This window comes from Neofelis nebulosa, chromosome 2 (genome assembly GCF_028018385.1).
Source record: "Neofelis nebulosa isolate mNeoNeb1 chromosome 2, mNeoNeb1.pri, whole genome shotgun sequence".
Lineage (NCBI taxonomy): Eukaryota > Metazoa > Chordata > Mammalia > Carnivora > Felidae > Neofelis > Neofelis nebulosa.
Window position 1 is genome coordinate 18376850 of NC_080783.1, and position 24157 is coordinate 18401006.

The window sequence follows — 24157 nt, forward strand, 5'->3', positions numbered from 1 at the left end:
CCCACCCCGTCTTTGGTCCACTTGTCAGATCTGTCTCACTGACCATGAGCACCCTTGGGTTAACAGGGCCAAGTTTTCACCCTGACTCTGAGATCCTCCCCCACCCCCAGGAACTTCCAGAACTCCTCTGCCCACCTGAATCTTAACCTTCCTTGGAACTTAACTACACTCTTCAGTTCTTGGTAGCTCTGAAATGTCTTCGTGTCTTATTTTTTTTATTATTTATAACCAACGGATAGCTTTCTCACTTCCCAAAAGGGCTAAGAAATAACTTACGATGTTAAAAAATCACAGGGGACCAGACAATCAATTACAGATGAAAACTAGAATCCAAATAATAAGAATCTAAGCGACCTGAGTAATCAAAGTTCTATGCACCCAGGAGGAAGCAGTGCAGCTGAGGCCCACATTTAACCCTGGGCTCTGCCAGCTCAGATACAAATTGTTATGCCCAGGCCTAGCACAGGTCTGGGAGCAGAGCAGGCCTTGAAAATCACCCCGCTGTCACCTGATGGGGGTGGGCATGGGCAGCCTTCTCCAAGAGATGACTCCTGCCCATTCATCCCCAACTGGACAGACAGGAGACCTTTTGTTACCCAAACCCTACCCCAGAAGAAGCCCTGAATGAGCCTGAACAAAGGCATGTTAAGGGAGTGGCACCACTGGACCCGGGATAGACCCCTGGGCAGATCACAGGGAAGTCCACAAAGGGTCCACTCCCCTCAACCCAAAGCCAGGCCTCCCAGGGCCAAGGCTGGAATGGGGGAAGCTGGCCCATGGTGGCCAGTGGCTGCTACTCACCAGGAAACCACCGGCTTGGGCTCCCCCTGGACACGGATGCTCATGGTGACATCTTGGCCTTCTCTTACTGACTGGTCCATAAGTGAGACCTGAAGGGGGGACCCCAAAGTGTCAGGGGAGACATTCAGGACCCAGATGTGGCCTGGGGGCCAGAGGATTCTGGGACAGAAACCTCTTCCACACTAGGCTGACAGAGGCTGGCTCCAGGTAAGAAGGGTTAATGGGGCCAAGCTCTAGGCCTTGCTAAAACCTGGTGTGGCCCCAAGAACAAAGGCACACATGAAGGAATGAGGTTGCCCGGGGGCTGGCCTCAGCGGTCTGACCTTGAAAGTGGGGGGTGCCTTGGAGCCAGTGTCAGAGGAACGGCGGTTCTGGCTGGGACTGAGCTTCATAGTGGGGGTTCGGGGCCAAGTCTCCCCAGGCTCTGGAAACTCCTCTGGGGGACTCAGGTATTCCTCATCAGAGGTGATGGGGCTGCTGAAAGGTGATGTGGACCCTCCTGGAAAAGAGACAGAAGAGAGACAGTGGCACAGAAAGAGACACCAGCGGGGGAAGAAGGGCCAGAGAGAATGACAGAGCTGGCTAGATCAGCCCCAGATCAAGGGCCTGATAAGGTCTGGAATGTCCCGCAAAGCCCAGGACATAGGCCAGCCCTGCCTTGATTTCACTTCATGGGGTTCCTACTTGCTTGCTGCATGACCTTGCTCAGGCGTTTCCTGTCCCTGAGCCCATGAATCCTGCTCTGCCACAGACTCTCCTAACACTGACGCTGCTGACCCTCCCGGGGGGGGAGAACCATAGGCAATGGCCTGGGACAAGGCATTCAAGCACCAGAGGGGCTGCCGTCTGGGCCCGAAAGGAGGCTTAGAATTCCACTGGAGCAGGGAACCCACATTCCTGGCATGGAACTGCACGTTCCTAATGCAGATGGTCCCCAGAGTGGTACAGCCAGGGACCCGTTTCTTCGGTGAGCTGGGCCTGGTGCAGAGGAACACACACCTCAGACAAGCCCCATCGGGACAGTGCCAGGGCCAATGAGGCGGCACTGTCCAGCCTGCCCTTCCCCCTCTCCCTTCTCAGCTTCCTGCCCCAAATACCCCAGGGGCACCTGTTGGCCCCAGCCCTAGAGCATGGACCCCAAAACTCTCAGGGGATGGAAAAGCAGTTTGAGTGATCCACAGAGAAGGGCAGCTGAGACTGGGAGAGGAGGGGGGCACGAGTGTCTGCTTTGGGGGAGGGGTGTCCCCAGGGCCCTGACGCCCTCTCCTGCAACTGGCCAGGGGCCCAGCCTCACTGAGCTGGCTCCTATCCGACTACCAAATACAGACATGAATCCACCACAGCCCCCTGGCCCCTCCTCCTGGTTCCCCCACCCCAAGCCCCTGTGGCCCAGCCCCCCCACAGGGCCGCACCCCAACTCACCCGAGACTCTGCACACAGACCCCAGGCTGTGCCTGTCCTGAAGGCTCTGCCCTGGCACCAGGCCCTCCTGCTGCCTGCCCACTGCCCACCCCACCCAGCTCCCCAGGGAGCAAGATCCCAGCCTGCCCAGCCCCACTCACTCGGAGGCTCTACACCCGAGGGCCTGGGGGAGGGGAAGGAGCCCGAGGAGGGGAAGGAGGAGGTGGGGGCTGGCAGGGCAGGGACAGGCTCGGTGGCAGGCAGGCAGCTGGCTGGGAAGGTGGTGCCTGCTAAGACCACAAGCAGTGCAGGCCCTGGAGTAGAGGGGGAGGAGAGGGGAGGGGCAGAGCGCAGCCAGGCTGGATTTAGCCACCCCGCTCATTCCCAAGCAGCAGGACCTGCCTTTTCTCTCTTTACAGTTTCTAGACCCTGACAAGAGCAAAGCCCCCTCGGTGGTACCTTGACTCAAAGTGCGGGGGCCTCAGTCCCCAGGGAAAGATGGGGGTGCTATCTTCACTGCAGCACCTAAGATGCTTGCCCTGACCCGTTCACTTTGACATACCCACCAGATGAGGGGCCAATGGCAAATGGCCCCTATGACGCCCCTTGTTCCCCACGTGGGAATGTGCTGACAAGCTTCAAATCCTGGAGCCAGGCCATACCCTGTTTTTTCTGGTGCTGAGAATCATGGAACTGTCAGGACCTTCAGCCTCTTCCCAGAAATACCCTCCTCAATCTGAGGGGGCCCAGAATACCACCTCTGCCTCCCCACTATTGCCATGGCAGGTTTGGCCCTGTACCACCCAGGGGCACCGGGCCTGCACTCACCCCTCCTCCTTCAGGCTCTATCAGGGGCACCTGTTGGCAACTGTCCCTCACCCTGTCAGCTCTACCAGGACCAACAGTCACGAGGCAGGGGCTGCTTCCCCGTAATGCCCCACAACTAGCATCCTTCTGTACCAGGGCTGGGGAAAGGGCTTGGAGATCAGCAGCAGAACAGGGGAGCTGTTGAGGAGAAGTCACATGTCCTTTTCCTTCCTCCTATCACCACCCGCCCCCCCACAACCCAGGGCCACATTCCCAAGCCATGACCTGTGTTTCCCAGCACTGCCAGTGAAGAAGGAGGAGGGGACTGGCAGAGGAGGGGGGCCCACCATTCAGGTTGGCTGCCTTGAGGTGGGGGTGGGGAGGCAAGTCGGAATGGCATTTGGAGAACATCTGCCCGGGCCCTGGCCACCAGCTGATGCTGAGACCACAGGCATGGGCCCTGAAAGCGGGAGCCCCCTCCTCTCTGTGGTGCCTGGTGACCTCCAAGGTCACCTCGAGATTGGATGGCGCTGCAGGCGCTCAGGGGCCCAGGAAGGGAGAGCAGAGACTTAAAGCAGATTGGCAAGGTTTGCAGGGAGCCTCAGAGACCCCTGGTGGTGGCTTCAGGGAACTGCACCCTGAGGGCATCCAGCGACCAGGTAAATCAAGGTCCTGAGGCTGCCCGGAGACACTGAGCAAGGATCTGTCTCCAGCTCCCAGAACCTCTGGGGTTCCACACCAGGCTCTGGTGCCACCCCACTTCTTACTGATCCCACCACCCAGACCATCTTTGTAGCCAGTCCTGCTCCACCCACAAGCCTGGCTGTCACGGTGGGAAACATTCTTATACCAGCCAGGAAGTGGGTATAACCTAATATGCATATATTGGTTAGGTGCTGCCACATGAGTGCTGCCCCTACACACCCCACCACCCCAAAACATGCCGACTCTGTGCACACGTGTGGCCTTTCAACACTGCTCCCAGGTCAGACTCACTTGATGAAAATGCCACTGTGAGGGAGCCTCCCCAGACCCGTGCATCCAGCTCAATACTGGTCCCAACATCCCTTGAGATGTTCTAAGGATAAATATAGTCACAGTCACCTACATGAAAGGCCTTCTACACCAGGGCTTTTCAGCCACCCACATAGGACCACCTGGGAGCCTGTTTAATCTATAAATTCCTGGGTCTTACTCTGAAGAATTAGGTGTCCTAAAATGGGGGTCAGGAAAATACATTTTAAAAAAAGCACGCCAGGTGATTCTTATGCACATGAAAGTTTAGGGACCCCTGTGATCTTCATGGAAGAACAGCCCTGAGAGGTGAGCTCACCTTACTTGGCCACTTATCAGGGCAGGGATCTGAATAGCCCAAGTGCTTCCCACAGGACCACCTGGCCTCCCACCTTGAGCAAGGTTCCTGACTCTACAGCAGTGGTTCTCAAAGTTCACGGTGCATCAGGATGGAGCTTAAACCACAGATAGCTGAGCCCCACCTCCAGAGTTTCTTTCCTTTTTTTTTTTTAAGTTTATTTATTTATTTATTTGGAGAGAGAGAGCATGCATGGCATGTGCATGCCAGCCGGGGAAAGCAGAGAGAGAGAGAGAGAAAATCCCAAGCAGGCTCTTTGCTGTCAGCACACAGCTCGATGCGGGGCTCAAACTCACACACTGTGAGATCGTGACCTGAGCTGAAATCAAGAGTCTGACGATTAACTGACTGAGCCAGCCAGGTGCCCCACCCCCAGAGTTTCTGAGGGAGGGGGTAAGTTAATGTGCATCTCTACCATATTCCCAGGGTGATGCAGATGCTGCTGGTCTGGGGACCACACTGTAAAGACCACTGCTCCATGGTTTCTTCTGCCATCCCAACCTCCATGCTTAGGCAGATCTTCGTTAGAACCCTTTGCAGATGCATGTCCCGCCCAGCCTCTGCGTGTCACCCAGGCTGTTCCAGGGACTGAGACAGTCACATGGATTTTGATTCCCCCCACACTGCTACCTCACATGCAATCCCTGCGGTCCACATAGCCCCAGACTAGCCAGGAGGGCCTCCAGGTGTGGCTACGATAGCTGAGAAGTGGACAAAGCATGGTCATGATTTTAGGACCCTTCTGCCTGATAAGGGTGACAACTGAGACACATACACAACTAGTCTAGTGAGCACGAATAAGGTGGCAAGAAAAGGGCAGATCAGAGCCACGGGAGTGCAGAGAGCAGATTACTCTGGACTCAGGGAAGACAGGGTAACTGAGGGAAGGGGTATTATTGGAATTATGAATTTGGTTGAGGGGTGCCGGGGTGGCTCAGTCAGTTAAGCATCTGACTTCGGCTCAGATCACGATCTCACGGTTCACGAGTTCTAGCCCTGCATTGGACTCTGCTGTTGGCACAGAGCCTGTTTCGGATCCTCTGTCCTTCTCTCTCTGCCCCTTCCTCAGTTGCTTTCTCAAAAATAAATAAACATTAAAAAAAATTTTTTGGTTGAAGAAGGAAAAGGGGGGAAAGTCTTTCCTGAGGAGGAAACTGTGTGAGCAAATATTCGGAGAAAAAAAGGACATGCAGACCACTGCAGCTCAACCTGCTTATAAAACTGGGTAAAAGTGAAAGGAGTGAGACCTGACCACGTTAGAATAGGTGCCTCTCTCAGCCTCTCAGCGGCCTCCAGCCACCTTGGGGTCATCCTCGGGGCCAGATGGCGGAGGCCAGCTTCCGGGGAGTGGCCTTCACTCTCAAGGCAAAGGGCAGCTCCCTCGAGGTTTCCGAGGGAGGGCATGACATGTGGGACTTAACAAACACTCAAACATGGCCCAGCCATTATTCGTAGTCCGTTCTCCATGGGCACTGTCTCAGTGGGCTCCTCCAGAGGTGATGCCTTTAAATGTCTGCTGTGGTCAGGCCACCATGGAAGACAGAGAGGCTGAGGGAAAAGGAGGATACAGGCCAGCCTGTGGCTGGGAAGGCACAGGTGCTGTCATGGGTACTGCCCCTTCCAAAGCAGAAGAGCAGCGCTGAGGTTTCTGTTTTGGTTTCCAAGGGACAAGGAGCGGAGAGAACTGGGGCGCCTGGGTGGCTCAGTTGGCTAAGCATCTGACTTCGGCTCACGTCATGATATTGTAGTTTGTGAGTTCGAGCTCCGTGTCAGGCTCTGTGCTGACAGCCCTGAGCCTGGAGCCTGCTTCGGATTCTGTGTCTCCCTTTCTCTCTACCCCTTCCCCGCTCATGCTCTTCTCTCTCTCAAAAATAAATAAACGTTAAAATTTTTTTTTTAAAAAAAAGGGGGCAGAGAGAATTTCACACGGTCGGCCTGACCTCACCATAGAAACAGTTAATTCCCTACATGTGACTATTTGGGGTTGCTCTGTGTTAGACAGAGGGTTGGCACTCATGTTAGACTAAGTCCCCATTCTTCTCATGGGCTGAGTGTGACAGCCCCCACTCTGAGGAAGCAGCCTTGGGCAGACACCCATCATGGCCAACCTGCTCCTGGTAGACAGGAGTGGGGAGGAAGGGCTGAGTCTGGCCAAGGGACCACACTGCTTTTTTAGATGCTATCCAACCCCCCTTCAAAGATGGACAATGGGGTCACATGGCATTCCAAGATCCCCTCCTTCGGCAGCCTCTGCCTTCACAGGGGAGACGCCATAACTCTGCAGCAGCCCTGGCCAGGAGAAGGGGCAGGAGCAGACACTCTTGCCTTTCCTTTTGTCCTCATGACCCGCTATAGCCAAACTCTATTCTGTTGCGACAGTGTCAATCATATAGTAGGACCAGAATGAGCCCTGAAAAGCCATATCCTCTGGCCCAAATGTCCTTGTCTGCATTCTCATCCCCACAGAGCCTCATAAATCTTACCAAGTAAATAGCCCAGTAGATATAAGGACCCTCACCTTACAGATGAGGAAGCTGTGGGCAGACAAGGAAACATGAAGAGGCCAAGGCCTCAGCTGGAAAATGCTAGAACCTTGGGCTCAAATACACAAGACCTGTGCTTGAGGGAGGACGGAAGGAAGCAGAATGGAGCCCCCATGTCCCCTTTTGTCCTGACTAGCACCCAAAGGGCCTCCTGTCAGAGCCTGAGGTGCTGGACCACAGCCACAGCAGAGATGGGGAGTCAAGAGAGGAAGGAGAGAACCCCCCCATCTGACCCACCCACAGAGGGCATCAGCAGTCTCTGACCCCCCCCCGCCCCAACCCGGTGTGAGCTCACAAGCACAATTCTACCTTCACCTTGAACCTGTTCAGAGTAGCAGGGAAGGGGATGGTAAGGAGTGTAGGCTTGGGAGATCCAGGGACAGGGCTTCAAAGCATGACCAGCCCCCAACTGACCATCTGCTCCTAGAGCTGAGCACCCCAACAGGGAGGGCACTAGCCACCTGAGACTACTTATACGTATATTAATTTAAATGAAAAGAAAAATCACTTCCTTGGTCACACTAGACACATTTCAAGGGCTCAACAGCCACATGTGGCTAGTGGCCACCATACTGGACGGTGCACATATAAAACATTTCCATCACCACAGAAAGTTCTATTGATCACCATTTCTCCAGAGCAATTTGCTCAAGTTTTCCAAGTCTCAGCTTCCTCATGTGTAATGTGGGCATAATAATAGAACCTACCTCCCGGGACAAGAGTAAATGTGATAAGCCAATCAACACAGGCCCTGGTACATATGAAGCACCGACTAGAAGCTAACTCCTTGTTCTTTTCATTTGCTATCCACCTAAGCTTATTTCCATCACCCCAGATCACCTGTTGCTTACAACATTCCTAGGTAGATTGCAGGTACTCAGTAAAGGCTGCTGGCCTAGCGCTGGCTCTACGTCACTTCGTTCTCCTTGTTTCTGTCTTCCTATCTGTCAAATGGGAACATCGCCACCTATCCTGTACCTCTCCAAGGGGTATATACGGTGCAGTGTAGCTCAAGTAAGAGAGGAGATGTGAAAGGACACTCTCCAAACACACAAAAAACTGTTCAGAGAGATGTAGAACTTGGCACCCAGCTGGTACTCAATAGATGCTTGTGTGACAGATGCAGGCAGCTGAGAATGCTTCACTTCAGGTAAGCATACTTCTCACACTCCCCAACCACCCGCTGCAATACACACACGCCCTCCGGGAGAACGACTGTGGTCTCAGCAGTACCCAGTGGGCTGGGGCAGGCTGGAAGGGACATGGGGCCGGGGTGGGGCTGCCGGAGTGGAAGAGAACCAGACCCTGCTCCTCAAACCACAGCACTCGAGCAACTACATTGCCCAGTTACCCATTCCCTAATTCCCATGGTTCCCAACCAGGAACTGAGATCTGTGGGCTCTCCAGAACAGGCCCTTTTGGGGTGGGCATGCCAAGAGGGCACTGCACAGTCAGCCCTGGTTGCCAGGGTCCTGGGGTGGGTGGTTAAGGAACGAGAAAGGGAGATGGTTCCAGGAGGCCGCTTCCTACCAGACACTATGCACCCCCTCCCTGGGCGGGCTCCCACCACCCTGCAGGCAGCCACACTGCCAGGCTGCCTGACACTCTTCCGTAGCCCCACCCCCTCACTGCACACAGTCCAGGCCCGGGACCCCGCCCTGGCCAAACGTCGTGCCACCCCATCATTCCAGCCACTCTGTTGCTCTCCAGGTCCACTGGCCCTTGTCCAACCACTCTGGACCAAACAGTGCCTTGTAGGGAGAGAAAGTCTGCTTCTGCCAAGGGAGTCCTGGGGCCGAGTCAGCATGACTTACGGGGGCTGCTCTCTGGGGACAAAGACACTGACTAGTGGCTGACTAATGAGATGAAGCTTTTCTGACTCCCCATGGTGGGAGGTGGGCAGACAGGTGCCACCATAGGCTGAGGACCCAAACACTGGGAAATATAGAGGGGCTGGGGCTGCGGGCCTGGCAAGAGCAGGGGAGGAGGCCCCAGGGCACAGATAGTCTGGAGAATGGTCAGAAGAGGAAAAGGCAGCTTTCTGGAGGCTCGTGGAGACCTGAGCTCCTGTGCACAACGGCACCCCTTAATAACGCTAACAGTTAATGTTTGTCTACAGCTTTACAGTTCATAAAGCTCATTCACACATTTACTTTTGTTCGTGAAGATGGTATAATTATCTCTGGTTTACAAATGAGGAAACCAAAGCACAGGGAGGTTCAGTGCAACAAACACAGAGCTCCCAGTCAAGTGCTGACAGCTGCCTTGCCCCAAGCCTCTTTCCCAACCTTAAAAGGCTCCCAAATGGCCACAAGCCAGTAGCGGGGCACCCCCCCACCCCCTTACCAGATCTCAGCCCAAGCCAGGTATTTTTTTTTAATTTTTTTTTCAACGTTTTTTATTTATTTTTGGGACAGAGAGAGACAGAGCATGAACGGGGGAGGGGCAGAGAGAGAGGGAGACACAGAATCGGAAACAGGCTCCAGGCTCCGGGCCATCAGCCCAGAGCCCGACGCGGGGCTCGAACCCACGGACCGCGAGATCGTGACCTGGCTGAAGTCGGACGCTTAACCGACTGCGCCACCCAGGCGCCCCTCAAGCCAGGTATTGACCAGAGTCCTGGAGCCAGCCCCAGGCCCCCTGAGGAGAGTTGGGAGCTGAGTCAGAAGCCAGATCCCAGAGGTGATGGAAGGCCGGAAACGTGCCATGGAGGGCCGGGCATGATTCAGCGTGGTGGGAGGGGTGAGGAGAGAGATTAAACATGGGCTCCTGGGAGGGGTGTGTATGCTAAGGCAGACGAAGACCTGCTGGTCTGCAAAGCCAGACAGGTGCAAACAAAAGGATCTAATGCAGGGCTGGGGTTCAGGGCAGATCCCACCAAAATCACCGTTATGGTGAAAAGTGCGGGAGCCCCGGGACCACAGCAAGACAGGCTCTGTAATCCTGTCTCCTGTTGAGCTGAGTGAAAGAAAGGGACAGAACAGCGTGTGCTGTTCCCCCTCCAGGCATGCCCAGCCCCTCCCGCTGCCGCTGTAAATCTGCCTCTCAATCCAGCACCCCATAACAGTGACTGACTGCTCTGCTCCGTGTTCTAGGACCTGGGTTCCTCTGCCCTGCAGTGTCCTCCAACCTAGGTCCTCTGATCAAGCTTGGTGACCCAATGGTAACATCCTTGAGGATGGAGTCTGTGTCTTTCCTTTCTACCCAGCCTCACCTACCCCTCCCCCACTGCCCAGGATCAGCACACTGTTGGGCCCATCAACCTGAATGAGTAGAACTAACCACACACACTGACGCCAGGCTGGCCCTGCCCCGAACCTGAAAGAAACCGGGCTTACACCCAAAGGAAGCAGTCCAACACCAAGTGAGAAAACAAAGCAGCCAGAGCCACAGCCAGAGCAGTGCTCTCAGCTGCCCCCTCTTTAGGGCTTTGGGTTCAACAGGAGCGAGGGAGTGGGGAAGGGTCTCTTTTTACTTCAGACCTCAGAAGGCTCCTGATGGCTTTTAAGCCCTCTGACCTGGGAGGTTCTTCTTCTCTGAGACTCAAGGATAAGTTGCTTTCCCCACAGGACCATTTTCAGGGAAATGCCACCGGAGGATGGCTTTTAGAGGATACGTAAAGACAAATTTCAGTGACTTCATGAATTGGCCGGCCTGGTGTGTGCCTTTGGGAATGCGGCCCCCGCTCTGAGGCTGGGCCACTTAGAATGCTTCTACCAGAGCAGGTGACATCTAAGAACAGACTGTGCACGCTGGTCGAGAACCTGCGCTCTGGGCTGGGAGTGGGAAGGGTCACGGCTCATCCCGCCCGGGGCCCCACAGGCTCCCTACCAGGTCTCACGGCCAGCGCGGCAGCACAGCGGGCCTGACCCAGCTCGTTGGTAGCGGTGGCTGTGTAACTCCCGGCATCGGCCGCCCGGGCCTCCCGGAGCAGCAAGGTATGCCGCTCTCCTTCAGCCCGGATGAGAAGGCGGCCATCGCTGCGCAACGCAGACCCATCCTTCTGCCAGGACACTGTGAGGAAGGAGCGGAGTGACTGGATGCCATGGCCCACAGTAGTCCACTGGAGCAAATCTCCCCTCACCCCACACAGAGCCCAAACCCTAGGGAATCCTGAGGACTGCCCCCTCACTCACAGAAGCCCAGGCCTGCCCTCTCTCCTCCCAGGGGGTTCTGGGAAAACTCCCCTAACACACACACAGGAGTCCAGCCAGCCCCATGGGGCAGATGTGCCTCCTCCCCTTCCCCTCCCTCCGAGGACTGACGGGGGACCTCCCGCCCCCTGTCTCAACCTTAGCCTGGCCCCAGCCCTGGAGCTCACCTTGGGGCGGGGGGTTGGCAGTGATGATACACTTGAGCAGTACATCTGCCCCTGGAGCCGCTACCACATTCTGCAGAGGGATCTCAAACACAGGGGCCTCCAGGGGCTCTTCTCCAGCGGACACATATGAGTCATCTGAAGACTCTGCCGGAGACATGGGGGACGAGGTAAGGGGACACGGTCCCTGTGGGGGTGACTCAGGGGGACAGGGGATCGTGACAGCCTTGTATCTTAGAAAGCCAAACCCAGAGAGAAGGGCTTCCGGAAGGTGGGGTTTGGGGAACAAGGGTTCTCACTCCTGAATGTCCTGAAACAGGGAGGAAAAGACAGAAGAGAGGTTCTCAAACAGGACAGGGCAGCCAGGACTCCACGTTAGCTTGACTTCTCAACTTCAGCCACAGCGACTGTGGTTTCTGGAAGAAGTCTTGCACGTCTTTCCACAAATCAGTCATCAAGGGTGGTAGATCAGGCCCTGTTTTAGGAAGTGCTCTGAGTGCACAAGGTGTGCCCAGCTGCCAAGGAGACCGAGTACAAGCTAACAGCAACCCAAGCCTTAAGCAGTAATACCGCTGTCACAGGACAACATGTGGTAAGTTGCCAAATTAGTGATGCCACCGGATTCAAGAGGGAGCAGCACGTGGGTCCAGCAGCCGTCTAAGACGCCTCTCAAATCAGCTTTGATTCTGACCATCCACCAAACAGTAATACTGTACCTACAGTGCACTAGGCTCTGTATGAGTACCAGGAATACAACAAGAAAGAAGAAGCACTCCCTGCTTCCAGGAAGCTTGGACGCACGAATATATCCTCCAACCCCACTGCAGTGGATCCCTCTACCAGAATGGCCCAACTCTGACATTCTTTAAGCAAACAAAGCACAGCGTAGGTAGCCAAGAGAGCAGCGAGACTCCCAATCACACTGTTTTCCAGCTCCATAACCTTGGACAAATGATATAACCTCTCTGCGCCTCAGCTCTGTTATCTGCAAGGTGGAGCTGATTAGTAACACTCAACATCTTACACAGCTGACATACAAATTAAAATAAACCAACATCCCTAAGCTCCCAGTTAATACGACACCTGTATTGCGGTACGCAATAATGTGGCCAATAGGGCAACGGACAGGTACCTAATTATTTTTTAAAACTTTGAGATGGTAATACTTAGATTAAAAATAAATTAACTGTGATGAAGAAAAACACAAGGTGGTAAGTGAAACGGAAGCAACTCTGACGAGGGTCCTGGGAGCAGTGAACACAGGCACCTGGCCTGGGGAAGCAGCAGGGGGTGCGAGTGAGTCAAGGATGGCTTCCTAGGCCTCCATCCAGGAGTGGACCCCGAGTTGATGTTCAGGGTGAGCAGAATTAGGAGCAGGGACATTCTGGCTGTTGGCCACCATCCACAGGACGACTGGGAGACAACACACAGGCTGGCATGTATCTACGGTCAGCACAGCCACACAAGGACTCAAGGATGGGAGAGAGGCAGCGAGGTGATCGACTGGGTCAGATCTCAGTGGCCACAGGTGGGTCAGGGGATGGCGCTGGGATGAAAGGGCCCAGATGAGAGGTGGCTGGCCCAAAGCTCGCCTGGAACAGGGGCCTGACACATTATTTATTGAGACGGCTTTCCATCTCTTCCCCCACAGAGGAGTGGGGTTTGGAGGGGCTCCTTAGATTCCCAGCAATGCCTCCCACCATGGTTAGGTCCTTGACCCAGCTGGCCATTGGACCCAGGGCACCTGTGGCAGGCATCTGGGCACCCTTCTTTCTTCGGCTTCCCCCAGCCTCCACCAAAACACACTCGCACTCCGCCTCACCAGCAGGCAGGTTCCAGCACAAGGACCTTCACAGACCTTCACTCAAACTCGAACCTGGTGCTTTCCCTGTGAAGCCCGCCCTCTCAACTGCCCAGCAGCGTCGCTCTCCCCAAACGTCCTCCCACCCAGGTCTCACTCAGCACCTTCTCAGCCCTCGCCGAGGCCTTACCGAGCTCAGGTGAGGTGGGCCGGGCACGGCGACCTCTGCCCTGGCTGCGGGCCCCTCGGCGGTCCCAGGGCCCCCAAGGACCGTCCTCCTCCGGTCCTCTGCGGAGCCTCTTCTCGGCCTCAGGCCCCGCCCTGTTCTTCTCCAAGGTCTGGGGCACAGCAGTGCCCTCCTGGCCCGGCGTGGCCCAGGGCAGGAAGCGCACGGCTTGCGTTGGGGGCTCCCGCTTCCGACCCGGGGGCGCTCTCGTCCTGGCTTCGGGGGGATCGGTGGCGGCGGGGGGCGGCACGGGACTTCGGCACTCCTGGATGGCTCTGCTCCGGGTCAGCGGGAACTGGTCCCGGCGCCTGACTTCCTGCTGCGGGCCTTCCCCCGGCTCTGTCCTGCCCGCCGGCCCGCGGCTCCTGGGCCTCCCCTGTTCGTCCCCGAGCTTCCCCGTGACGCTCGGAGGGGGTGGCTGGGCGGCGGCGGGACTCTCGGCCCGAGGGGTCTTGGGAGTGGAGGGCCGGGAGAAGAGCGGGGGCTCGCCAGGCTCTCGGGGGGACGGGGCCCGCTGCAGCGTGGCGCGCAGGGACTCGTGAGAGCGCACCAGCTCCTCCCGCGACGTGGAGCGGCGGATGCGGCCCAGCTCCTGGGCAAAGCGCAGCTCAAGGTCACAGGCCGGGCTGCGCTGCCGCGTGCGCTCGTCCAGCGAGGCCGCCTTCTGCTGGAACAGGCGGCGGCGCTCGGCCACGCTGCCCCCCGGCGCCCGAAGCTCCTCCTGCGAGGTCCCGGGTGTGCCCCAGGGCGCTCCGCCGTCGGATTTGGGCTGCTCCAGTGAGCGGGCCTTGCGCAGGGGTACCCATGGCCGCAGGGGCGCCGGCGGCGAGTCGCTGCGCTCCAGGCTGCGCCGTCGCTCCTCGAAGAACTGCAGCTTGTCCAGGATGCGGGAGCCGGCACGTACCAGCCTGGGCGAGCGGCCCAGCGCCGACAGGCGGCCAGAGGCCTCGCTCAGTGGTGTCTGGGGCCGGGACTCTGCCGCGCCTGCCAGCGAGGGCCCCGACGACTTGGACTTTTTCCCTCGCTTCTCTTCTGCGGTGGCGTCCTCCGGCAGCACAGGCTCCTGCGTGCGCCGGTGGGGCGATGTGGGGGTGGCGGGGGGCTGGGCGCTGGGTCCCGGCGGGGGCCGCTTACCCACCCGAGGGGACGGTGGGGGCAGCAGCGCGGATTTGGAGGGAGGCGGTAGGGCGGGGCGACGCGGGGCCTCACTGGCCGGCTGAGGCTGAAGATCAGGCTCCTCCCTGTGCAATCCGCTCTGAGGGACGCTGCTGCAGAACCAAGAGGAAGAGGGGTGGAAGATTTAGGGATCTCCCCTCCTAGACCTTCAGCTCGTCATAGGAATTGGACGGTGGGGCATGCTGGGAAGGCTTGGGGGTGACATGGGTCAGACCCTCTGCCCCCTCCCCCCAAGAGGAAGGCACAGCCATAGCAGGTGCTGGGGAGAGGCTGGCTGCCCTGGCACCAGAAGACTGGTCTGGTGGCTGGGCCCAAGTACAGACTCAGCATCCCGGGCTCTGGCCAGTCCCCTCCCCCCAGCCCCGGAAGCTGGGAAACAGCAAAAACAGAACGGAGCGGTGGGAGAGAAAAGAATGAGCTTAGGACCCAAAGGATGGTGAAGAAAGGCAGGAGGGTTGGATGGGGAGGGGCCCTCTCAGGAATGCAGCCTCCCACTCATTCCTGCCCCCAGCTGGCCCCCGCAGCCCTGCCCATCCTTAGCAGGACATACCCCTTTCACAGTGGCCTCTAGAAGAATAGGCACTAGCCTTCGGGGGGTAACACCCCTATCCCAGGGACTACCTAGCACCTACTCAGACCTAAGCCCCTTGCCAGTGCTGACACAACGCAGCAGGTGGCAGCTGAAGTCCCTGGGGTGGGAGACTAGAATACCCAGGTTCCCATTCTCTTTGATCAATCTGCCCCCATTACAGGCCTTTGACTTCCTCCTGCCTCTGGGAAAATTACCTTGAATCCTTTGAACCCCCTCACCCACCTCCGCCACCTTCCTCCCACCCAGCACAGAAGCTCCCCAAAGGGGTATGCTCTGAAATAACTCAGCTCAGAAATAACTACTGCGTGGGCCTGAAGAGGGGAGTGTGGGAGAAGAGAAAGAGGGAATACGCTGGTCAGCTCAGAGTACCCCTCTCACCCACAGAGCTTTTGATGCCCAAGAGCTGGGCCTCAGTTTCCCCTACCTGGATTCTTGGGGAACACATCAAACAGAAGGATTGGCAAGGAAAGGAATCGGAGATATTAACATCATACCTGACTCACTGGAGAGAGCTTACTAAAAACTTAGAAAATGGCTCATTGAGTACTCAGTGTGTGCCAAAGCGTGGACTAAATATGCTTAAGGTGCACTGAGCTGCTTAATCCTTACAACAATCCTCCGAGATAGGAAGCGTTACTGCTTCCATTTACAGATGAACAAATTGAGGCTTAAAGAGGAAAAGTGCCTTACCAAGGTCACACAGCTAGGAAATGGCTGGTATCAGGACTGAAACCCAGGTGGTCTGACTCCTGAGCCCTTATTCCCTGCAAATGTCTAGGATTCTGAGGGCACAGAAGGGAGGAAAAATAGGGTACCAGCCACAAGCAGAAGTTCTAGCAGGTGCCTGAGTGTACGGATGTTTCAGCCTACCTGGGTCAGCCACCCACACTGCAGACCCCACCTCTGACTGCAAGGTGGGGGGGGGGGGGAGGGGAGGATGATGGGTGGAAGAGCAATCCACAGTGTCCTGAGGGAACAGAATCTCAGCCAGCCACCTGCAGGGAGGCAGAGTTTACTATGGGGAAGGGACAGCAGAGAGCAGAGTCCCTGATGAATGGCCTCTGGGAACTGGGTAAGGCGTTGGAAAGAAAACGGGGACAGCAGAGGAGGCCTCTTGCTGGCAGTTCTGAGCTCCAGGCCAGCCTCTGTACCACAGACACCGCTAAGGAAATGGGTTCCTCTGAAGTTGCCATAGCAACTCCAGGCTTAGGCTGAGGCCTGGCAAAGGAAGGCAGGGAAGGAAAAAGCGAGTCCAGGGCCCAGGAGTGCCTGGTTAATGCCAACCAGATAAAGCAAGGGAGCCTCCCCTACCCCAGACCTCTCCCCTGCCTACTGCTAGCCATTCCAACCACCTTCAAAACAGCCTCCCTCCACCAGCCTCCTTCATCCTCCTCCATGATGGTCCCTCCCCCACACACTCATACCCATCACAAGTTAGGCCCCTCTCAGCTCCCCAAATGTCCCCCAATACCTCTACCATCAGCCACTCCCCTCTTCTACTATAGCACTCCCTCCTCTATCTGCCAGCCCCCAAATCTCTAAAAATGGTTCCAATGCCTCACTCCAAACACCTCCGCTCCTTGCCACCCCCTGCCACGACAACCTTCATCCCTCCCACGCCCCCCCCCCCCACAGGCATTTCCCACCAGGTCATCACATGCTCCTAGCCTCCATCACTCAGCCCTCTACCTCCACCCCAGCCCCCTGACTCCATCCCTCCCTGCCCACCCCTGCCTCCCACACACCCCACATCCTCCTGCCTTCCCAGGCCCCTGGCCCCATCGACTCCCTGACCACCTCACTCTCTTCTCTCTCCCGGCTGCGCTCTTGCTCCCTGGCTCTCCTGCTCTCTCGGGAGCTGCCTTGCGGAAAGGTTCCGTTCCTCCCAGAAAAAGGCCCACATGGGAACAGGAATGTGCAGAGAGAAGAAAAGGCAGCAGCTGCTGAGACAGCAGGCACGGAGGGGGCCCTGGGGTGGGGGGGGGGGAATCTGGGGGACAACTGGAGCCTGAATGGGCGAGGTGAGAGAGGGCCCCTGGGAAAGTGGAGATCTTGGAGGGGACGAGGAAGGGACAGAGGGGTCCACGAGACCATGGCGATGGCAGGGGGAAGCCAGGGCTGGTGGGAACAGGAGGCTGTGGGTGGTGACGGCACAGGAGGGAGACGGAAAGTGTGGGAGGACAGAGTAGGTAGCTGGGGCCAGGGTGGAAGCAGGGGCGGTGGAGAAGTGCACAGAGGGATGGATGGTGCAGGGGAGGTGGGGATGAAGGCTGACGGGGTGGTGAGGGGCAGTGCAGGACAGCATGGTGAGGTGGAACAGTGCAGGCCTGGGTGAGGCCATTACTTACACGTGAATCGAGAGCGCCCGTCCTCTGTATAGACTGAATGCGCTGCCATACAGGTCACTGGCCACCGAAAGGCTATCCTCTGACCCCCAGCTTGCGCCCACCAGATTAGCTCGAGACGCCCGTACCAGCGGCTCCACCCCCAGGTGCCGTGGCCCGGCCCCGGTTGCCTGTGCTTGCCTTGGGCTGCCCGGGAGGCGGCGGGTGCCACCCCTGCTGCCCGCTTCCTGCTCCAAGACCGTCTGCCCGCTGCCCCACCAGCTCACTTGCTCCTCTGAGGTGCCTGTCACGGAGGTCGGGGGTGTGTCCAGGGAGGTGCCCACCAGGGTGTCGGAGCCCCCTACAGAAAGGAGCACGGTGAAGCCCGGGCACCTCTTGTAGGAAGCCCGCCTGCCTGCTCTTAGAGCAGCCCAGATAGCTCACCCGTGGGGGTGCTGAAGTCCCCGTCATCCCGAAGCTCCAGGCGCTGGGTCCCCTGCACATCGCTGATGTCATCCTCGCCCGTCTCCGAGTCTGGAGAAGAAGGGGTCTGTGTGGGCAGGGCCCTCCTCCCTCTGACTCCAACTCTTCCCTGTGTCTCCTCCCGCCTCCCCCCCACCCAGCAGGCTCCATCTTACCACCAGCACGGCTTCCACACCTATCTTCTCCCCTCTTTTGCTCCCCCACGTCCCCCTGCCCTTCCTGGGCTGCTCAGGCCAGTCCCGTGGCTTCACCTCTGCGCCCCTAGCTACTCACCCCTGCCTCCCGGGTAGTGCTCTCAAAGCCACCTACCATCCCCCCTCCCAGCCACTTAATGGATTACCAGGGTCTCAGCCCTCCCCCTCCTCCCTGGTCAGTGATAGTTTCGGTTCCTGTGCAGCCCCCAAATAACAAGATCCTAGGTTCCAAGGCTCTAAAGTGTGGGTTCCAATACTCCAGGAACAAAGGGGAGTCACCTCAGAGTCGTACTGTCAAGGCACTTGACCAACCGCAGGGCCAGCCTGTCCTCCACCCCAAGCCAGCCGGAACACATCAGGGTGCAGCTGAGGCAGGGTGAGGAGAGGCCAGGACCGGGCAGGGAGAGGGGAGTGGAGGGCTAGGGCAGGAGCCAGTTTCCTACCGTAACTTTGCTTTCTGCAGGAGCGGAAAACTTCGCTTCCATAGGAGCAGCAGGAGAGAGACATGGACAGACTGTTATCAGAGCGTTTGTGGTGCAGGGCGTGGTGGGTAGGCAGGACAGAGGGGGCATGAGGGTACCCAGTGCCCAGAAATGCCCTGTGGGGATGGGGGAGGGGGAGGGAGGCACCTGGAATGGGCAAAGCATCTCTCATCCTGACTGCCTACAGGCTCCCACTGTGCCCAGCTGGGGAGCACACCTGTTTAGACTGGTTATTCCAACTACCCCAGCAAGTCTGTACCCTTGGCACTCTCACTGGTGCTGCCACTGGCCACGCACACACATGTACACACATACATCTGCTTGTGTTGAGCCCAGTCACAGACCCAGGCCCCCCATTAGGGGTTAGGCCCACTCTCCTTAAAATACTTGCACTGTGCTTTGACCCTTCCTTGCAAACCAATCTCCCCACCTGTCCTGCATCATGATGTGACAGCTACCCTCTTCCTGATCCCTCTCTTCTACTTCTGAGTGGTCCTCAACAATGCCCAGTGGTTAGGTGAGAAGCAAAGTTTCCTGGGCATATTTTTAACTTTCCCAGGTTCTATCAGGTTCTGTGCCTCAGTTTCTCTATGAGTGCTATGACAAGCAGCAGCCACGTGCTGGTTGTCAAAGCATGGCAGTGAGCTCATCACCACTTGGCCCCACAGATGGAGAACCCTGAGCCCAGGCCCATGTTGGGGTGTGCTAGTGAGTCCCCCCCTCCCCCGCCATTGTTAGGTTCTCTCTCAGAGGGTACGGGGCACCTCCTTGAGTGGGTATGGATGTGTACTGGGGGATCCCACATCTCATGGGCTGTCTTCCGGGCCTGGGTGCCTCATGAAGGGACGTGGACCAAGAAAAGGAGTGGGCATGGGCTAGAGCAAGGAGCCCATGGTCCACGCACCATGGGTGAGTCGGCCAAAGGCCCGGCGGGAGTGGCCGGTTTTCTGAAAGAGAAAAGCCAGAATGAATTGTTGAGGGGAAGGCTCACTCCTGATGTCCCTTACTTCCCAACGAAACCTCTATATTAAACAGAAACTCGTTCCAGGGGCTGGGGTGGGGCGGGGGGTTAATGCACAGAGACATAGGGCAGCCAGCTTCCCCAGTAGGGAATGTTTCCACTCTTCCCTGCCTTTCAGCCCTCCCAGCAGGAGCTCCAGGCTGGCTACCCAGCTTGGCTCTGGGGAGGAGCAGAGGAGGAAGGAGAGAGAGGACAGCAAAGCTGTGGGTCAAATGCTGGGACTCTGACAGAGGCTCACAGGACTGGAGACCTGAGCGACACCCCCCGAGATAGAAACTAGGGGATAAAATAGGAAGCTGACTGACGTGAAGGAATAGAGGGGGGGTGGGGGGTGGGGTGCTTGGATGACTGGGAGATGGAGGGACGAGGGCACAGATTCCTGCTTGGGGGGGGGGGTAGGTGGGTGAGGACAGATACTTGAAATAGGTGTCAAGCGGGCGGGGAGGGTGATGGGGGAGCAGAAGGCAAGGTCCCCCAAGGGCCGGAGCCTCACGAATGCAGGAAGGAGGCCCGGGTACGCGGAGAACAGGGCAGGGCTTAGGGAATTTATTGCGCTCGGCGCGGATCCCTGTGCGTTGCTTCCAGGAGCTCGGGAAGATGGAAGGCTCCAGAGTGGGGGGGCTGGGGAAAGCCGGGGCGGGGGGCCGGGGTTGGACCGAGGCGAGAGGGGACGGGGTGGCAAAGAAGCCAGTGGGTGCTCCACGCCGAACTGCGGCGGGGGCCTTCCCGGGGGGTCGCGGGGATTGCGGGCAACTGGGGGTCTGCCCTTCGGCACGGGGAGGGGCCGGCGCGCGCGGCACGCAGTCTGGGGAGCCCCCCACAGCGCGCCCGGCCGCGGCCCTGGGCCGCTGGGTGGGGCGGGCGCGGCCCCGGCGCCCCCTCCCCCGGGACCCGGCCGCGGTGACCCGCCCTCCCTTGGGGCGCCCAGCCCTGCCCGCCCCCTCCCGGCGCCGCCCGCCCCCGGAGCCCTCACCTGGAAACGCTTCTTCACCCACAGCTTCTTCATGGCGGGGGAGGGGGCCGCGCCGGCGGCCGGGCGAGGAGGGGACGGGCGGGGGCGGGGCGGAGTCGGAGGCGGGGCCGGGGGCGAGCGGGGGAGCGGGCGGGAGCCGGCGCCGGTGGCGGAAGGAGCCGCGGGGCCGCTGGAGCCCGGGCGGGGGGAAGGCGGCGGCGGCAGCCGCGGCGGCGGCGGCGGCGGCGTCCAGAGCCCGCCCCTCCCCCGCCAGCCTGCACCCCACCTGGCGCCCCTTCCCAGGCCTGCTCCCCTGCGACCTCCGGGGCGGCGCTCACCTGCCTCCGGTCACCCCCGCCCCGCACCTGCCTCCCGGGCCCTGGGCACATGGGGAAACTGAGGCACAGAATGGGGTGCAGTGGCCCCTATGAGAGTTCGGGCCACCCTCTCATTGGCAGCCCAACGCGGTCTCCACGCCACCCCCACTCGCGTCCCGCGGGGCCGCTCTGGAAGGTCAGCCGCATCTCGACTCGCTCACTCCACAAACATGCGCACACTCCACTGTGCCAGGCAGTACCGAACTCGTCACCGCGGGAACACGCCGCAGGGCCACAGCGCCGGGCGGGGGCGTCTAGGTCACACACGGGGTAAAAGTCCTGGTGGGTGGGGGCTCCGTGCTGCCATGGACCGAGACTAAAAACCCTCTGGCTCCTCAGGAGAGCCAGAGAGGGCCCTAGAGTTTCTTGATGGTAGGTACTCTGTCCCTACCCCAGTGGTGCATACACACACACACACACACACACACACACACACACACACACCAGCTAAGGTGCCCAGAGATACTATTATTCACAAATAGGACCCATTTTCTCATTCATAGGTGAGTGTACTCCCAGACTTCCTTTGTCCCTCTCCCATTCAGAACCACACACACTCTGCCTACACAAAACTCAACCCTTCCTTCCCCCCACCCAGCAATCATTATAACTAAGTTTCTTAAGCATTCACTAAGTGCCAGGCACTTTATAAATGTTACCTCATTGACAACAACCCCTTATGGACATTAACAGGCTCCATTTAACTGACAAGTGACTAAGGCTCAGAGAAGTCCTATCACTTAGCCAAAGCCATACAGGTTCTGTGTCACCCTGTCCTCTAGATCCAAATCCCCACCCCAGCATACACAAGTAGTGCCATTCCTGGTTTCTGAGCTGTGACTACAAAGTCATCTTCATTAACAATTACTGCATGCTTAGTATGTACTGAGCATTGTGCTAAGCACTTTTACATGAATCAATTCATTTAAGCTTTACAATGAGAGGCAGGACTGAGGCAGAGAGAGGTTATTTGCCCAAGGTCACACAGCCAATCACTGGGGGAGTCAGGATTCTAACCCAAGCACTGTGACCGAGTTATTGACCACTATGCAATAAAGCCTCACATGCTAATAAGTCAGTATGTTCCCTAACTTTGTTTCTTTAAAACAGGGGTCCAAAATAAATACGCAGCCAACTGATGAGTTTTGTTTAGCCTGCACTCTATTTTAGGTGGGGCATGGACCTTCAAGTTCAGCCCCTGACGACAATACCTCTCTGTTATCAATTTCTACTGGGCTTCTGAAGTTATTTGAATTTATGGACCTTTTTCTTTTTAAGTTTAAAGTCATGTCTTGTACATTCTGGGTGCACACAGGTGGTCCTGTTTCCCAGAACCCCAAAGGCAAATGTCGCATGTACAGGTATGTGCATGGGGATGTATACTCAGAGCATACACGTGTGCGTCCATATCGGTTCCAGTCAGAGGACCCTGGACACCCACAGGCGCTTTCCCTGCCCACCCCCAAACACACCCACTCACAGATGGGGAAGCTGAGTGAGGAGAGGGGGTAACTTGAGCCCCTGTTCGCCAGGAGAATCCGAGGGGCTGGCACATTCCATAGCAAAAATAACCAATGGGCAGCGGGCGTGAGTGACGGGACAGCTGGGCCGAGGACAGGCCTGTGGGATTCTGTGTTCCTGTTCTGGGTCTGCACTGCTCACCCCCACAGGGCTGGCCTGCGATAGGCTTGCAGGGTGGGCCACCCCCAGCTGGCCCTAGATTGCCCCATTTTTCCCTCCATGGCTGGACAGGTGTGCCCCTTTGTCATTTCCCCAAACCCAGACTTCCAGTTCCCACACTGCTAGCATTTCCCCTTCCAAAGAAAGCCCAACTCATCATGCCATGCCCGATCTCTCACACGGACCCTCCTCAGAGCCAGATGCACCCACTCCCCTCCTCCTTGCCTCTTCTCTTTCCTTCCTGGAAGGTCCAGTTTCCCCCTTCCCTCCTTTTGCTTACCCTGCTCTGCATTTCGGACATACCATAATATTTTTACTTATTTATTGTGTTGATTGCATATTGTCTGTCTCCCCTCACTAGATTGTAATCTCTAGGACAGGAACTTGGGGGTTTCCCCTCCTCTCATGTAGCCCAAGCACCTGAAACAGTGCCTGGCCCACAGTAGACACTCGGTAAAATGAGAGGGGAGGGCAGAGCTGGGGATGGTGGGGATAGGGATGGTAAATCTTCCTGGAACAGCTCATTCACTGAGCCCTCCTCCCTCCTCTGTCCAGACCCAGACCCTTTCCTAAGAAATAGCTGGAGGAATGGCCATTTCAAGTTCCACTCAGGATCTTCCCAGGAGAGCCTTCCCTGGCTTCAGGAAAGTTCTCCTGCATGGGCTTTGGCTCCTTTGGGGCTTCTCTGCTCCTGTCTCTCTTTTATCCCAGGGCTCCTTACTGCTGCCACTCTGGCTCCTCCTCCCCTACCTGATGAGGCCTGGGCATGAATGGATGGCGACACTCTCCCCACCCATTCTCAACTCCATACTAGTCTCCTCCTGGCTTTTCATCCAGACACTCCGAATTCCTGGTGAAAAAGAGAACTGCAGAATATTCCTCAACACAGGTTCTGGTGTATTCCCACCTTTTCCTTGCTGAACAAGCCCTCTCTCCCCGTCTCTAACCTCTCCTCTCCATGCTCTCAAGTCTCCAGCATGGCCCACTCCTCTCTGTTGACCTTTGGCCCTTCTGATTGAAACCAGAGTCTTCCAGACTCCAGCTACACAACACGCAACTAACAGGGTAAGCACTGTCAGCTTGCCCCTTCTCTCGGCTGTGCCTTGTCCTCCTTACCCCTTGCCCTTTAAGCCTCCACCTCCAACCACACATGTCCCAAGCTTTGAGGGTGATGCTTGTTCTGGTCACTTGATTTGCACATCGCTCCACAACCCAGTCATGAAAGAGAATGCCCCCACCTATCTTGGACCAGCTACGGGCCAGAAGTTGGCTTTGGGGATATGGTTGGGAGAAGGATGGTTAATGATGATAGATCCTTGCCTTTAGTCTTCCCATGCTTCTCTTCCTGAGGACAGGCAACGTGGACCTGAACCCAAAGACCTGGCTTTCAGATCTGGCTCTGACACCTCTTTTAGGCATGTGACCTTGAGTCAATTCCCTCTTGGAACACCAGTTTTCTTGTATGTGTAACCATCACAACAGTAATCTAGGCTTAGAAGATTAAATAATGGAATGATAGAGGGTTCTGTACACATGCTAAGGATTCTACAGGTAGCCTACATGTCTGCCATGTTCACTATTCCTAGTCTTTCCTCATTTCTACACCC

The 24157-nt window shown here is 57.3% G+C and overlaps 1 protein-coding gene across 16 annotated transcripts in view; it reads right to left on the reverse strand.

Moving 5' to 3' along the window:
• Positions 1-24157, reverse strand: part of SPEG (striated muscle enriched protein kinase) — a 56805-nt gene that overhangs the window by 28902 nt on the left and 3746 nt on the right. For 4 of the 16 annotated variants that reach the window (XM_058703870.1, XM_058703962.1, XM_058703965.1 and 1 more), the window contains exons 2-9: positions 18482-18511; positions 17806-17895; positions 17386-17722; positions 13234-14537; positions 11246-11389; positions 10756-10938; positions 1125-1300; positions 802-890 (exon numbers count right to left, since the gene is read on the reverse strand). In XM_058703870.1, coding sequence (XP_058559853.1) covers positions 802-890; positions 1125-1300; positions 10756-10938; positions 11246-11389; positions 13234-14537; positions 17386-17722; positions 17806-17895; positions 18482-18511 — 2353 coding nt within the window. The other 12 variants (XM_058703910.1, XM_058703934.1, XM_058703924.1 and 9 more) reach the window with 12 other exon arrangements.